Source organism: Lathamus discolor, chromosome Z, assembly GCF_037157495.1.
Source record: "Lathamus discolor isolate bLatDis1 chromosome Z, bLatDis1.hap1, whole genome shotgun sequence".
Lineage (NCBI taxonomy): Eukaryota > Metazoa > Chordata > Aves > Psittaciformes > Psittacidae > Lathamus > Lathamus discolor.
This window is the reverse complement of record NC_088909.1, coordinates 27,480,001-27,497,785: the sequence shown is the minus strand read 5'-3', so window position 1 is coordinate 27,497,785 and position 17,785 is coordinate 27,480,001. Positions and strand designations below refer to the sequence as shown.

Below are 17,785 nucleotides of genomic sequence, written 5' to 3'. Positions count from 1 at the left end.
TTGAGTCTTGGACTAAATGAGACCAGCATTCCCCAAAGTTCTCCAAAATACTCTGAAAATGCCACTGCAGCATTCACAGAGCAGATCTTAATACAGTGTTGGGAAAAAGGCTAAAATATTCCTTTTTTTTTTTTTTTTTTCCTGAGATGTTTTCAAATACTTTGGATGCTCCAAAAAAAGTTCTACTATGCCTTTTCCAAAAAGTTCACTTTTACTGTGACACAAGGGATGAAGAACAAGCTCCTGTGCAGCCTGTTTCAAAGTGGCTCTCCATAGTCGCATTTTGTTCAGAAGTGAACATGAGGCAGCTCAGGGTGCTTCACCTAGTTCAAAGTTATTTAGAATATTTTCAGGGTAGTGCACTTGTTATCCATTAAATCAGTCTCTTTCCCTGAGACAGCCCTGAAAATGTATGAAGTCATTTTAGACGGAGTCATGTTTGAAGTAGCTTAACCTCATGTGTTTTCCTCAGAAATAAGAGCACAGAGCAGGTAGCAGAGTTGTTTGGAAGTTTCAAGTGCAACTCTTGTCTGTACTAGGAGAGACATTGTGTACACATATACATGTGTATGAATGCTTGTGTGTGTGTGACATCTATATGTACTTATGCTTATGTATGTATAGGCTGAAAGCCCCATGCTGTTAACGTCCTGTGTTTTGTGGGTTTGGTGGCAGTGAGGTGGCCTGTGGTTTACAGTTTCATCTGCCAGCTGCAAGGGTGGGTTAGGGTTAGAACTTCATAAACAGGGTGGTGGCAGGGAGGAGGCAAAAAACTGTGTGAGTGCTTGGTAAGCTGCCTGAGCTTGTCCAGGAGCTGGCAGTCAGCAGTGCCCAGGTCCCTGGCACCCAATAGCTGTGCCATGCCTGCTGCCCCATTCATGTGAAGAGGCATGCATGTCTGCACACACCCACACCCTGGGAAGCACCCAACACTCCCCAGGAACCAGCCAGGTACATTAGCCCCCGTTGTCTCCATGTGTCCTGACACCTTTTCTGGCCATATAAACCACCCTTAGCCTCTTCTCTCCCAGGTTTCCTTCTGCTTGTGTCATTTCAGAACCCATGCTGGGGTTTGCTGTGGGGACATGGCCACCTCTGCAGGTCAGAACATGGCTGGAGGTGCAGGGACAAGCCCACAGGGCTGGCTGGTGGCCTTGTAGCCAATGTGGCCCATTCCCACCAGCAGTACCGGAGGTGCTTGGCCCTCACCTGGGCACCTGGGCAGAAAGCAAAGGGTTTGCCCTTATTCCCCCGTTCCCCAGCAGCATCCCCCATTTTTCACACCTGCGGCAAGTCTATGTCCGCCTAATGGTAATAAGCATAAGTAAACTTTTCCAAAGGCCTGGTCGGTGCTGGCAGTTAACCAGCCGAGCCCACGCCACACCAGCAGCGGCAGCAGTCTGTGCTGGCGGCAGGGGAGAGGTCTTGACATCTGCTCGTGCAGGAGAGGTTTTGAAGAGAAGCATTGTGTGTTTTCCATGGCAGTTCCCATGCGGAGGTGATGAAAAGTGTGTGTTTTGGCAAATCTTTTGTCTTATTATGGTGGCTTGCGGCGGGGCAGCTCCTAGCAGCCGCCGCTTTGACAAAGCACCAGAGGATTCTGTTAAAAAGTTGTGTTTAGTAATTGTAGTCGTCGTGTCAGACCATAACTGACTTAGAGCTGAAGGATTTTTGTGAGATGAGTAGCTGTGCCAGCAGGGACCCAAGTCTCATGGGCCAGCCGCGCTCTCATTAAGATTTGCCGCTAGCCGTGGCGGTGTTCGGCAAGTATGTGACGTGCATGCTGTTATTGTATGCTTGGCTTGTCAGCCTGCAGCTTTCTGACACTCACTTATGTCACTCTTTATTCAGAGACGAAGAAGCTTTTGATAATTTGACAAGACAAGCTCTTAAACGATCTAGGTCATGGCCTTCACTGTCTGTGATTGTGAACATATTTCCTGAAAGCCCTGTCACTCATCACAGCTACATTTTCTCCCGGGGAGCCGCAGGCCCGTCCCGGTCTCCTGTCAGCGCGTGCATTTTGGTTATTCATACGCCAAATACAGTAGTGGGGTTTTTCCTTCCCTTTTGCAAATGCTCACATGTTAGCGAGGCTAATCCTCTCCCCTGTGCTGCGGTCCCAGCAGGGCTGCCATCGAGGGCCCTCTCGGCGCAAGGCAGACGACCGGCCAAGGGGAGCGGAAAGGAGGAAAGGCCGCTTAGTGCTGGTTTTGTGTTTGCTCATTGTTGTGGAAATATGAGAACTGGTGGCAAGGGCCTTGTCTATTGAGCACTCGAGTCCTGGTCTGCTGTCAGGGGCTGTTTGAGATTGAGTGTTTTATTTTCTTTGATGTTCACGTTTGAGAATAGGGAAGTGGGAATTAAACAACAGATGCATTAAACCGTTGTTCTGGTAAAACAATAATTAGCACCTGATAAAATTCAGTATGGGTCAAAATGCACAGTAACCAGCCATGATTCATCTGGTATGGCAACCTTAGCCGGATCAGGCTCGTACATGAATAATCACCCTTCGAAATTAACCAAATGCTGGCTGTGGGTTTGGGAAAATTAATTGTCCAGCGGCACTTGTTCAGCAAAAGGCACGTGGGTGTAAGGAAAGGTGTAAGGAAGCACCTCTGCTGTGCGTTCTGCAATGCTTTTGAAAGTAGGCACCCTTTGTGCTGGTACATCTAAATGCTAGTAAGGTCAGACTACTGGGGCAGGAAATAAATGCAATTTTATTTTAATGTAGTTCATCACACTGCCATCATAGTTGTATACCGCAAGGGCTTTTGTTTAAATGAGGGCCATTCATGGTTAAGTACTTTTAAATAAGTAAGAAAAATCACAGGTTGCGTGGTTGTTGGATTTGGTTATGCTCTCTTCCATAGCAAAACTCTTTGCTTCATTTGAGAAGCCAGTATTCAGTAGTAATTGTTAATTATACTTTTTGTCTTTCTGTGATAGATGATACAGACAATAACTCTGAGCTGATCCAAGGTAATAAAACTCCTAGTTAAAAGCATCTTTTCTAAAAAGCTGTTGTTTAGCCACACATCCTTTTTTGACTATTTTGTTCAACTTCTGAAGTTTGTAAGTGATGATTGTGATGACAAAAAGTATTACACCAAATCACCATCTGAGAGGAAATATACTCGGCCAATTTTCCCCTACTACCTTCTTCCTACCTCCCTTAAGTTCTCCCACACCCTTAGAACATCCTTAAAGATGGTGATGATAAAACCTACTTTTTAATAGCACTGCTGAGGGGTTGGGACTGTGCCTCTTCCAGTGTTTTGGTGAGAGCTGTGCCGACTGCAGTTTTCTACTCTGAGTTACAGATTTTTGCTAGAAATGATGCCTTTGTGTTAAAAAAACCAACCCAGAGCAAAACCAAAAACCCCAACCAAAATATTATTAAAAAATAAAGTATTTATTATTATTATTATTATTATTATTAAGCTACTGTGTGAGTAAAGGTCATATCACAGAGTGGCATTTTGCCAGTATGCGACAACTCACTGATTGCGATTTTTCAACCATATTAGTCTGGGGACACTGTGGTAATCGAAAACTATCCAGAACTAATGTAGAAATAACTGCCTGCTACCCCTGTGCTAGCCCAGAGAAGGTCTCATGGCTGAAGCCTTTTACAGGTTTGAGAGAGAAGGCAAGGTCTTTGATACAATATTTTTATACGCTAGAGTGTGTTTATGTTTCACACCTCCAAATCCTGTGTAAGTTAGAGAAGGAGGAAAATCCTTTTGTTTGCACTCAGAGACAGCTCGAGTGTGTTCAAACTGTCAAACTGTCTGCTCCTCTGTTAGAAATCTGGTGTACTTCACACATTTTCTTTATAGAAACATTAATATAAAACTCAAATATATACATGCAGTATTTAAGTAAGAGGAGAAATGTCGAATCATTACTCAGAACAGATTATAGATTTTTCTCCAGAAAATTGTGTTACTGACAGAATGAATAATAAATAATATAATTTCCATCACATCCAGGAAAAACATACTGTATATGCCATAGGATGACTTGTCAAAAACTTGCCTTATTTTTTGAGAGGCTCAGTTGCTAGTATCAGTTGTTAGGAGGGGTTTTATTAATTAACATGCTCTGTCAGAAGAAAAGAAGGCAAGAATTCAGGCATGAGCGAAAAATTTCCTTGAAATCCAAAGAAATGTTAATGGCACTCATTTGCAAGTAGTCATGAGGCTTCAGTGTTTGAAATTGGAGCTACGGCGTATTATGTAGATGCCACAGAATAACTAATATTTCTTCTTAAAATACTGAAAATTGAAAATGGCAAACCAGATTGCTAATTGTTCAAATGATTAAGGAGATACTGTAATACAAGGGTAAATCTTTTAAACAAAAGTGAAAGACTTCCATTGAAGTTACGGAATGCACACTCAGTTAAACCCTGAAATGGCTAACAAAGTACCACTATTTCTATGTCTTTTTATGGCTTTGGGTCATAGCAAAAGGCAGAAATTTTGTAAGTTTTATTAAAATATTAAGAGCCCTCGAGAAAGTAACCTCTGTCTCGTTGATCATTAGCACATTCTGATTTTGTTTAAAGAAGAAGATCCACATTTTCCTGTTTCCTGTCTCTCATATATTCCTCAGGTCTACTGTGTTATTGCTGTGATTCAAAAATCTGCTCTGCAAATTTTTTTTACAAGGGGCTGCACTTACAAGTTTGTGTGCGAGTCTGGCAAGTTAAAAAAAAAAAAAATCAAGCAAGCCATTGTAAAAATAGAAACATTAAAGCAATCTGTTATGCTTCTTGTTTACAACTCATCTGACATTAGGCTACTGAGGATTATTGCATGTAACAATTATATTTTGATTAAGATAGAGATATGTACAAAAATACTAAAATATTTATATTCCTGCATGAAAGGAAGGTACCTTGAGAGTTAATTTCCAAAACATTATGTAAATTTAAAATGTCAGAAAATGTAGAATTTAAATTAATTTCTGTTTGTTTTGCTGTATTATAGTTATTACAGCTAAGAGCACTCTACTCTCTCAAACTTATAACCTTAAGGGAAGAAGGGGAGAGAGAAAACTGTTACTGGCTTTCTGACAATGGCAGGGAGTGTGTTAAACCAGTGTAAAATTCAATTAAACTGTCTAGCCAGGTTTTTGAAGCTGAAATGCAGACCCTTTCAGTTAAGCTTCTTATTTTCCTGTGACCGACACCAGTGGATACTGTGTTATGCCAAAACCAACAGGCTGTAAAGCACCTTGTTTCATGCTCCTAGCTGATCAATATTTTTATTTTCCAGGCTTGCCCAGAAATATGGAGGCAGTATCACCTAACAGTAAGTAGAAACACCTTTTTTATTTTCTTCTACACCCAGCCTATTTACTCTTCTCTGAACTGCTGACCATAAAATATAGACAAGCATCTTCTGTGAGAAGATAATAAACATCTGAAGAGTTTTTGAACTGAAGAATGTCATGAAACACTGTCACTATTTTTTAAACATCTTTAGGACTTATGAATTTGTTTTTATACTGTAATAATTAAATGAGTGCCTTGCATCACTCTCCCCTCTCAGTGACAACATTTACACATATAAAAGGGGTTAAATTTTAAGTTCAGATGCATAGCAGAAGCAATAATCCCATCTCAGATATCCCAGATGCTGGTAATTACTGTGTGTGACAGAGCTTTCTTTTTAAATGAGTAAAATAAATCTCAGCTAGAGTGGCAATGTTAATTTCAGCAAATATGTTTTATAAACTTTTGCAGGTAATTGCTAATTGGTAAGGATATAGCTGTAACTTCTTTGGCCTGCATTAGTTGGTCTTTAATCACTGAAACAAGAAAATAAAACTTTGTGAATTGTACCAGTGTGTTACTTAATGCTTTTCCTCATATATAGAACAGAAATGAAAATAAAACAAATTATGTATAAATCTGGCAAAAACTGAAACATAGAACAATACTTAACTGGTTAAGACAATATTCTATGGATCAGTATCACAAATCTTGAATACATTAATTTATAAAATTATCATACATGAAAATGCCTCTAAAGATTAAGGGGTTTGCTGTTAGCTGAATCATTGCTGTCATTGCTGCCCTCGTCAACCTCATATGTATGGAGCTTTTATAGATAATTAATTGCTTCTGCCCGTTCAAAACAAAGTAGATAAGTTTGTCCACTAGTTTTCTTTGTGGGTCTTTGGTGAGGGCTTTTTCTTTTGAGCAATAAATGGAATGTGTTTTATAATTTATTGCCTTCACATCTTCATGGTAGTGGAATGCTCTTTTTTTCCGTTTTTACTTCTAAATTCAATGAATAGCAGAAATCTGGGCTTAAAACCACTTCTTGCATTTTCTGCATAATGATTTTAAAACAAAGGTCTGCTTTGGAAATCCTCTATCCTTGCTGAGCATTTACTTTTATTTTAAGCAGAATTGGTACAGACTTTAAAAAAAAAAAAAAAAAAGGAAAACACCATTAGGAGCAAAAGTGAGTATTCAGTGAGTATTTTTGTTTGCTTTTTCAAAATTACATGAATGAAAAATGTAAGTAGTGTCTTCGATTATAATCCTGAGGGGTGCATGTAAAAGTGATTTCTGGAATCTTTATGACATTTGGAATCTTAACAATCAGATAAGTATATTAGATGCAGTAATATGTTGGGTTCTGTTTTTTTACTGAGGTATAAGATCTAATTTAATTTTAGTCTTTCTTGCTGTTGAAAATTCCTTGAAAAATGAGTTGCAAACATTTATAAAATATTAATTTTCTACGGGAGCTTAAACCTGATCAAGTGTTTACTAGGGCAGAATTTGAGGTATCTGAGGTAGAAAATTTATCTGTGAATTTTGTGGTAAGCACTCAGAGTTTACACTTTAATTAGTATGAAGCTAACAACATTTGTTAGAACAACCTCAACCTTTGTCAGAAAATGTAGTAGTTACAGTTAGAAGTGTATTATTAAAAGTATCTATTTGAAAATTGTTAGTGCATTTTGGGGACATTTTGAAATGTGGTCAAATATGGGTACTCAAAGATAATTTGACAGAGTCAGACTGTAGCTTCCGGTAAATGGTTTTTTAGTGAAACTGCAAATTACCTGCAAATAAGCCACATTTCTAATAGGTGGAAAATGCTTTGCCTCTCTCCATTTTTGAAAGGGAAGACTTGCTTTGACCTAAAGTTGCATTAGTAGTCAGATTAAGCCTGGAATTTAAAAATTTCTGTTGCAAAAGACATGCTTGATATTTAAAATAAGTTGTTCCTTGAGAAACTGCATTATCTGAATTGCTTAAATGTAGGAGTACCAGCTTTTATTATTCCATTTAAGTATTCTCTTTTACACCCAATGGAAAACAAAGTGGTGTTCTCACAAAAAGCAAAAATTCTGCTAGAATAATATATATTATATATGTATACTTATAGAATTGTAACTAAAAAGTCGAGACCTTTTACTCTCATATTTATGGAGTGGTATTTCACTACAGAAATTAGTTTCTAATTTTCCTAGTTTAGAATAAATATTTCTGTACAAATATGAGAGTAGTTAAAGAAAAATAATAGAAGTTTAAAAATACTGTTATGTTTATTGCTGTGCTGCAGACTATTAGCAAACACACCAAGGCTACAGAGATTTTTTCCCTATGCTTTATCCATGGCTGCAACCATTAGATTTAAATTTATGTTGGTAAATTGATCATGAATGTCACACACACAGGTACATGTAAGTGCAAATAAATAAAAGGCATTCAGGTTTGTAATAAAAGACCATTATTATAATGTTGCTTACAGATGGCCATTACAAAGTTTGTCTAAATGTTTTGCATTATATAAAGTATTCTTAGTTAATTACTGTGAATGCTCATGAAAAACCACACAGCCTTCCACCTTTCTCTTTTGTGAAGCTTTTGGTGGTTTTATTCACCATCTGGCTCTTTACGAAGAGATGGACTGCCATCTATTGACTTATTGAAGCCCCTGCACAGAAACGTGGATTGACTAGAACAATGACTAAATGATAAATCCATTCTGCTGTTATGGATGGTGGTAGGGTTTTGTTTACATTAGTTGTGGTGACAAATTTTGGCACATTACAAATAATATGTTGTATGGGCAGAAATGTCTTACTCCAACCAAAATAGACTGCTAGTGCAAGAAATCTTATGAGCAGTTGAAGTGGCAAAAAGGATTATAAGCTGAATATTTTAATTTGCCTTTTGATAGAAAAAAAAGATTATGGTATTACATTCAATGAACCTTAAATATAAAGGGTCTGTGATAATCAAAGCTTTATTAGTGGATGAAGTTGGTTTCTTTAAACTTGTTCTTTCAACCCTGTTGACTAAAATTATTCTGCAAAAAAAAAAAAAAAAAAAAACCAAAGTCAGCAGAGCAATCCACTTCCCACTGTGGTTTAAAAGAGTATTTAATATCCTCTTTAAGATGGTGATTTAAAACTTTTACAAATCATTTTCATTGTGCCTGGTCTGTGTGTATTTCTCTCATATCATAAAGGGGAAATTACGTTTGTCAAAACGTGTTTTAAGCTTCTCTTCATATAGGTATCTGTTTGTAATAAATAGGTCAGGTTTGATCCTGCTTACATTTATCAAAGGGGTTATTTTCAATTCAAGCACTAAGACAAGGACTTCATTGGCATACCCAGGATAAACAGTTTTCAACATAGCTTACTATAGTGTAAATAATAATACCTCTGGGGTTTTTTTCACAGACAAGGCATTTGAAGGTCTTGTAAAGCTCTTTGTTCTAGATTATTGGAAAGCTTAGCTTACAACTTTGTCTTTCTAAAAGCCAGATGTTTCACAAACCCAGAGAAATACGGTCTGTGCTCCAAAGGACATACCATTACATTCCCTTTTCGTCTTAAGGATATTGGGGATGCTCATAGCAGTGCTTTTTCATCCTCAGAATGCTTGCTTCTTTTTCATTCCCTTTCTTCTGACATTTCAGATTTCAGCCATAAAGGTAGGGACATTTATTGAACATTTTGTAGTCAAGTGGAGGCCATTTTATAGCCCTCTTATTAAAAAGAGGAAAAGAAGTCAGTGGGAAAACCTGTGAGATTAAGGCACCCTACAGCTTTCATGTGTTTGGTTCAGTTTTGCAGTTTATTCTTAAGTAAATACAACAGCATCCCTCTGTGTTTGATCTGCTAACTGATGGCCTAACTGCATGTCCAGCGGCCACTCCTGTTTTACGTAGATCTGCATGATGGAGGAGCCGAACAATCCTGCTGCACCCCAGGCTCAGAGGTCCAGCATGGGCCCATGATAGCTCATTCTGGAGGGAAAGCCCTTTTCCCCAAGCGTGGGGCTGCCATCAGTTTGCCAGCTTGGGGCTCAGGGTGGACAGCAGGACTGGAGCCGCCCTGTGTGGGGGCACTGCTCCATGGGAGAAAGTCATTTGTGTTCTTCAGCCAAAAGCATGGATGGGAGGTCAGGTCCAGACCCACTGCACTCCCATAGGTTGTCCTGTGGATTTGCTGCTGGACTGCCCAATGAAACTAAAGGTAGGTCTTGCACTGCTGTGAGCAGTCACATTTCCACCCGATACATGACATCACTGGAGAATAAAGAGGAAATTTATTTTCAGTGGATAGTGACCCATGTTTTCCTTCAGGTTTGAACCTGCACTTCATTTGTGAGTCCTCCTGAAGTGTAACTCAGACCCCTTCTGCACTGCTGGGTTACCCAGATAGACAAAATCTCAGTATTTCAATATATATTCACTGCCTGCATAGATCTCCTGATTTGTGCTGCACTGCTTCATTGTTAGGTGGGACTCTGGTATACAGAAACAGGTCAGTTTGGCTCAGAAGCAAGATGTGGATACAATAATCAAAAAATGTTGCAAGTATTAGTGTTTTCTTCAGTAAATACCTACAGAGTAATGAAATTCTGTGTACAAAATAGGCAAAGCACAATTTTTATTTTTCTAATATGTTTGTTTCTTAGCGTAAATGAATGCATTAAAGCACAAATCCTGCTCAGATTATGTGTTTTCTTTCTGTAAGGACTTTTAATAACCTCTTCCTCCCCCTGTACTGCTCCGGCCATAAGGACTCCTTCTCCTATCCCCTGCCTTCACCAGTCTTATTTATTTTAAAGCTCCTAGGCCAAGATGGCCACCAACAGAGTTTTAGAACCATCAGAATTTTTAACTAGCAGAAGCTATCATTTAACATACTTTTTGACAGTCTGTTAATCTTACTTTTAATCCACTTACATAAAAGAGGGTGAACCAGGAATTGGCTGGTTTGGCTTCTGTGCGTAAAAGACATGGAGGGACAATGCATCTTTTGTGTTTAATTTTTGCGCTAGGATTTCTTTGTGTGCATTATTAAAATTCCTCATGGTCTGCCACTTTTTTCCTGAAATGAAAATGTAAACAGTGCTGCTTAAAGTCAATCTGTGTCCTTTAAAATGTGACTTTCAGAAAGGAAATTTAAAGTATGACTCTGGAAAAAAATATTTAAGCTTGAGAGAGAGAACATTTGGTTTCCAGAGAAGCTTTGTAGGTTTTGTGCAGTGAGCAAAGGATGGGTTTTGGGGTATTTCTAGGAGGAAATGAAGCCTGACTTGCCTGTGTGTACGGATGGGGCTGCCACAGTGGCTGTAGACGTGGCTGCAGTGTCGGCTCCTCCAGTCTTTGCATGATGCAAGGCTGCAGACCATCAGATCAGCACATTCCTGTTAAACATTTTAGCACTTGGCCACTTTCTCTCCAGGTGTTTTAAGGTTATTTCTATTAACTCTAGTAAAAATACCAGTGTGTTTATGCAGTAGACAGTATATTTATTCATATTTTGGAATCACAGAGCAGGCCCTTACACCATTAATAGGCATTCTGTGGGATATTTCACAGGGAAGGCAACCCAAAATTCCCAGGGATATGAATTTAGGGTAAGGATGACTCTGCTTCCTGTGGATTGTGGGGAGACACAAACAGCCAGAGTGTGACTGTGGCCCTACTCTTCTGCTCCTCAGGGAAAGGTGCATTTTTGGTACTTGGGTTGTGAAGATTTTATATTCTCTGAAAATGCATGCTAGTAGCCTCTTTAGCCAGGGGATGGGGTAGGGCAGATCTTGGACAATAATTGTCAGATAATTTGTTTTTAAATTACCTACTTGCATTGTTCAGGCCTGAGCCTTACTACTTTTGCAAGTCCCATTCTGTGAAAGAGGTGCTTCTGAAATGCCTGCATGCACTGCACCATTGTTCTGCTGAAAATAAGCATGTTAGAAGTGGTTTGGTATGCTGCCTGTAGGGTCTCTTGGATTTTATTTTACATTCTCTTTATTTCCCCCTACTTATTATAATTTGTCCTGTGTTCTCTTCTTCTCTTTCAATTTCAGATATTTTTGAGGCTATCAGAGACCTAAACCCAAAATCTTTTTCTATAGCAAAGAAACTGTATTTCCCAAAAGACAGTATTCTTTCTGATAGATTTTTTTTTAAAGAAAACAGAGAATTTCAAGACCTGAAATGAGTGTAAGCTTATGAGTACAAAGCATGTGCTATAGCTTTAAGTACAAAAGAGTTCTGTCACATTTTTTTCTTGAAAACTGTATTTAAGAAATAGGAAAACAAGTAGCTTCGATAATTTTATATAAATATGTAAGATCTACAAAAAATACTGCTTAGAGTGTGTGTTTTCATGAAAATGTTTGGGGTTTAACTGATACCCCTGGCCACATATGAGTGCCAAGTAATTAGGGGATTTTTGTGTGTCGGTTAAGCTAAAATAGAAAGTTCACACAGTTTTATCTGTGAAACGCCAACATGTCTTTGCACTTGCACTTTCTCCTGTGAAAGAGTGATGGTGTCTTGTACCTCTTCGCTACAGAGAGAGATCCTCAGTTAATGCCTCCTACAGCCATGAGTTGCAGTCATTAGCCCAGGTCTGTGCCTGGCTCTTGCTAGGCTGGACCAGAAAGCTGCCAACATGTGCATGGACCCAAGAGGCCGCTTTGGGTGGGCTCTGTAGGCTTCCAGCAGCACAGCATCAGCTGCCACTTACCTTAATCATCTAGGCATGATAGAAAGCATGCCTGCTTCCTCTAACATTTATATGTTTCATGCCCTTCCCATCTGTCTCCCCAGAAAATAAAAGGTGCTTTTAAATTGAGGGTTAAAGACTGATTGCATCTTGACCAGAAATTGCATTTTGATATATTTCTGGAAGCAGTCTGGAACTGGGAGGAAATAGAAAGCTTGGCTGACTGAACCAGGTGATTTCCATTTCTCTGATTCTGGGGTTCCAAATAACCTCCTTGAAGTGTTTTTGAGAAGTGGCATTCTTCAGAGAATCCTGGACTTAAACATACACATTATTGTTATTTAAGGAACACTGTGTTTTCTGCAAAAGCAGTACCTTTGGGCCTGCCTTTAAATAGAAAAAGGAGAAGAGCACGGGATGGAAATTAATATATTTTACTATTTTGAATGTTTAAGTCTATGGTTAGCTAACCCGTATATGCCCAGGAAGCTGTTTGTGTGGTACGTGACATTTTCCAAATGCTGTTCTGGCAGTTCTGGTTGCAAGGTGTGCTCATGACTAGAAAAAGCTTCTCCCTCTTACGGAAACTTGTGTGCAGGAATTGCTCTGTTCTCCACATAGAAACTTCCATGTACATCCCTCCTTTGCCCAGCAAATGCCAAGATGGTTGTGATATGCATTTTTGTGATACAGCAAAACTGTGGGATAAGTGGTTAGTTAAATAGAAAGCATGATAATCGTTGCAAGATTCATTGCTGAAATGTCTCCCCATCATATACACAAATGGAGTTCTTTTAAGGGAAAGGATTAAGATGGTCTTTTCTTTAATGCTGATGGATTTGGTAAAAATTTTCACCTCTTTCCTTCAGTTTGAAAAGGTGAACCTATATGAGCATTTCAATAATTTTTACTATTGCAGGTATTAAACATCTAAATAAGGAAAATAGAATTTTCAAGGCAGAATGATATTTCCAATGCACTTTAAAAGCAGGCTTTTTTGAGGGGACTGGGAGGGAGGGGGGCAAAATCTATGCTCTTATTCTACAGTAAATTCTCTGTATGAATATTCTCATCAAAGTTCCTATATTCCTGAAAATTACTCCTCTGAACTTGATATGAAGGTGTTTTTTCTCAATTTTCTTAGAACTTAGTTTCAGAATTCCATAAGAAATCAGAAATTATCTGTGATCTCTCAGACATTTTAAAACAACTAAAAATTACATTTTCGTGTAGGTGACATAAAACGTATTTTGGTGCATTTTTGTATTGCAAGGTGGAAAAATGTACAATGTCAGTAGAGCGTAAATCTCCATGTACTGTTTGCACATATATCCTAACTAGAAACGGCATTTTGCTTGTCAAATGTCCACTCAGTATCTGCTTGTAAATTACATGCTTTAATAGTACCAAAACTGTTGCATTTTATTGTACAAATGCTTTGCATGTTAAAACATCACAGGTATTTATCAAGAGCAGTCTGTGGAGCTCTGCACTGTCAGCAGTGTGTGTGATCGTCCATGTCACTGCCAGACCTGCGAGTTCATCTTTTCAATGATCTGTGTATTAGGAGCAGCCAGGAGCTCACACTGGTGTGAGACAGTAACTTGAGAAAATTATGCTCGATCATGATAATAATCTATGGATTAGGATTCCCTAAAAGTATTCACTGATTTAATTCTGAGAGGGTCTATCATGTCAATATTAATACATCTTGTTAGGTTCTGTCAAGTGAATAGAAAAGTTACTATCCCCGTGACAGAATTATACTGATTTTGATTTCAAATTTTGAAAAATCAAGCATAAAGGGAATTAAAAGGAACCAAAGACCCTTATGAAGTCATGAGCAGCATAGAGCCATATACCATAAGTAGATACTGTTTCACCACAGTACTAGAGAAGTCTCAGAGCAGTGGGTGATTTGCATGATATATGCATTAGTGCCCCATGTAAAGCAAAAGAAGGCGACATCCCTCGGAATTGTGAAGTTAGCCCTTCAGTTTTAGCTTATTTTTGAATATTCAGTTAACATTTGACAAACATAACCCAGCAGCTGTGAGTATAACTCTGAAATGGGCACAGCCACCCCGTACTGGCAGCACCTCACATAGAAACAGACAATGACACCACTGCCTGGACTAGTCTTCTCACTTCTGCCAGAAGTCAATAAACTTTTACTTGGTAGACATTTCACTCTGTTGCCCAGTCTATGTCTTGCCTGTCTCAGTGCCTCCACAGTGCAGTGCTGCCGTGGTGCCGTCCTGCATTGCATGGCACTTGGCACTGCACCAATGCCACCTGCATGTGATGGCATGGCATGGAAGCACTGCAGGAAGGGACGCAATAGGGGCTTTTACTCTCCAGAGATAGGAGGGAGGTAACACAGGAAGGGGTACTGTTTTTACCGTCAACCAAGTGATACATTTGCAAGAAATGGATGGTCATTGCCTGGGTTGAGAGTTTCTCAGAATCAGCATCAAGTCCAAAAGCTGCTTGTCTTCTTTCTTCCACCACCACCACCACCCCCCCACCACCACTTTTTTCTTTTCCTCCCTTCGAACTAATAGTTTCTTTGCCTACGCATCTTGTAGCTAAGAGAAAGTAATTTCATGTTGCTTCTATGCAGTTAATTCTCATTCTAAAGTATATTTGTAACCTCCTTCAGCACTTAAAAAATGGAGTGGTGAGTGCCTGTGCGCTAGCATACACAAACACTGAGGGATTTCTGTGTACTGTTTGATAGCCCTGAAATATGTTCTGCTCTGCAATTAATTGCACCGGATTTGCACACAATATCCAGCTTTTATCTGACTTATTTTGGTAGCAGATGGGACCCTGGTTAAATTAATCTTGCTTTTCTGATGATGGGGTGGAAATTTCCCCTCTGAGGAGGGAAAGAGAGGGAAAATAATAGCAGTGACATATTCAAAAGTTGATTTGGAGAAAACACTTTTGATCAATGGTACATTTATGTGACATGGGAGAGCAAAAATCTGGTATTTTTCAATCCATTTTTAGATGATGTAGGCTACTTAGGAAGTCCCAAGTCATATTCAAGTAAAAACTTCATGGAATTGAGACCTTTAAAAACAAACAACCAAACCAGACCAAAACCAAAACCAGATCTGCAAGAATGACATGGAAAAGCTTCTTTGCGTTAATGGTTGTATTTAGGCTGTCAGACATTTCTTCAAGGGCACATTCTGGATGAATGTCACTCATTGTAAAGCTAGGTAAAAATAATCATGGTATTACTGAATATATATGATGCTCTTAAATGGAGAATGCATAAAAAAAATTATGAGGAAACTGATTAACATGCACAGTTAACATGTTGGTAATGTAAGGAAAATGTTGCTCTAAAATTGTCGGTCAGTAAAGAGTGCTACAGATTGAAGCCTAGCTGCTAGGACGTTTAAAGAAAAAAAGCTTGAATTGTTGTTTATTTAGAATGTACCCCAGCAAAAACTCACTCCTAGCAAACTGATGAACCACTCTTTTGGCATCTTGTATCCCCCAGCAGCGCTGTATTTTTTCTGTGTTTACTTCAATTTCAGCTGTGAACAGAAATTGCCTCAAAGCAAGTATCTATTAAGAATGGTCTCATAAGAAAGTTATTTCAAGTGTGATGCTTCCTTCTTGTACATCTGATGGTGAAAGGTGATTAGTAGGCAACATAAAGGTTAAAGAGAGAAAGAGAGAGAGGAAGGTGTAAATCATCTAGAATGACAGTAAAAATTAAAACCTTGGGGTTTGTTGGGCTCCCGAGTGTATTAGCTAATAAATATAACCATGCTTCAGTTCTGTTCATCTTCTGGTGTTACAGGCTTTGCAAATGTTTGTGTTCAGATTACTGTATAAATGTATGTGTAAGTGTGCATATACTTAGTGCAGCGAGTGTGTGTGGTACAGTGCCGACCAGTGCGCTCTGCACGCCTACACCTAGGCGCGTATGTAACGACGTTTGGCGAGTCTCCTAATAAACATCTGAATAAAATATACATGTCCCCACGCATAAGTCTCCTCCTTCTCCTCCTCCCCTTCCTCTTCCCTGCCACCCACCTCCCCCACCCCACTTCAAAGCTTGTGGTCCTTTCTCCATCCTTGTACTAAAAGGTTTCTTTGTGAGCCAGGCCATTTGTCCATCATTGTTTGGGGTCCAAACAGTGGTAAAATACCCTGTCACCGATCCAGAGTGCTGTGAATGGCAGCTTCTCTCTGGACAATTGGCGGTGGTGCCAAGAAATATTCCTGAGAGGATTATTTAACCTTTCAATTTAGGGGGCACAAAGCCTGGCTGATTAATGAACTTTCTGATGGGCGCTGATAAGCGGATCTATTTCTTTATTTCCTCTAAAAGTGATTCCTTCTCCTGTCCCATATTACTATAATCTTAAACATAAAATGTGGCAAATAGATTAAAAAACAGCACTAAAGAGTTTATCTGGCTGGCAAACTGAAGGAGCTAAATTAAAATTGGTAATGAAAGCAGTGGCTGAGCCCTGTATATGGTTTTTAAATGCGCTGTGTATTTTGAAGAGACTTATTCTCCAGCTTGCCTGGTAATGACTGCTTTTGGTGCACAGTCCGGGGCTGGCTTCTGTTATCCCCCCCCAAAAAATGAGTTGTGTTATCTGGATGACTGCAGACACATATGCATCCCCCTTTCTCACTGCATGGGCAGACAAGGTCGATAGCATTACAAGGTATTTGTGGCAGTGCTTGTTTCAGTTTTCAGAGCTGCCAGTTTTCAGCCAGATTTGAATTACAAAAGAAGAAGCTGGCATGAAAATTGAAAGGGTTTATCAGCTAGTCTGAAGCCTCATAGCACATTGCTTATTTATGCAGTCCATTTGCACCAGGAAATGTAAAAAAGGAAATACATTTTAAAAATAAGGTCATAAAGACCCAGATATGTTTAAGATGGCAAATAAAATATAGATACCTATAATATCTTTCCAGGAAACGATTTCACTTAATGCTGCACATTACTTCGGAGGAGCGCTTATGTTACTGTCATAAATTTGTGCATTTGTGTCACTGTATAGGTAGTCTCTGGGGATTAAGAAGGAAGTGTTTGCTAACTTACTTTAAAATTAAAATAGAAGAAAGATAGGTTTGTAGTTTGAGAGCTACATCAGAAATAGTTGAAGTTTAATGCACTATCCTATTAAAATAACATTTTGCATTCCATGTAAAATTAGCCATGGACGACTGGATAGATGCCACCACCTTTGGAGAAAATTGGGATGCTTTTTAAACCATGAAGATTTTGAGGTATTCAGGGATTGTATTGTTGTTATCCTTACTATCTTGCATAAATTCATTTTCTGTATGAACTTGAGATATTTTTGTCCATTTTTTCAGAAAAGGCTTTTTGAATTATTATTTCAGTATTTTTTTATCTGCTTGTAAGAGCATTGAAAGATTACATTCATTTCTTTTAAATATGTAATATTGTACTTTTTGTCTCTTCTTGAACGTTTTCACACAATCAATTGTAGATGCTGTTTGCATCTATTTAAAATGAGTTATACAAATGTCCTATTTCTGTAGAAAATGACCATTTCACAGTGCTTGTACTGTGGACCAAACAAGTTAAATTCCTTCTTTTGGAAAAAGTTTTGGTTTTCCAGACTGTGCAATCACAAAATAAGATTTTGTCCATGGATCTGCAATTTAATGTTTATCATGTACTTAAAAAGAAAACCAAACCCAAACCTGAAAGTTCAGTTAAATCACTGATTTCCTGATTATTTCATTGTGTTTTGTT

General features: G+C 38.7%; 1 protein-coding gene across 1 annotated transcript in view; it reads left to right on the top strand.

Moving 5' to 3' along the window:
* The window catches only part of ZCCHC7 (zinc finger CCHC-type containing 7), a 119,639-nt gene that overhangs the window by 86,634 nt on the left and 15,220 nt on the right, over positions 1–17,785 (top strand). Inside the window, exon 8 of the mRNA XM_065662741.1 lies at positions 5,289–5,324. Within this exon, the coding sequence (XP_065518813.1) occupies positions 5,289–5,324 (36 nt within the window). The remainder of the gene's footprint in view (positions 1–5,288; positions 5,325–17,785) is intronic.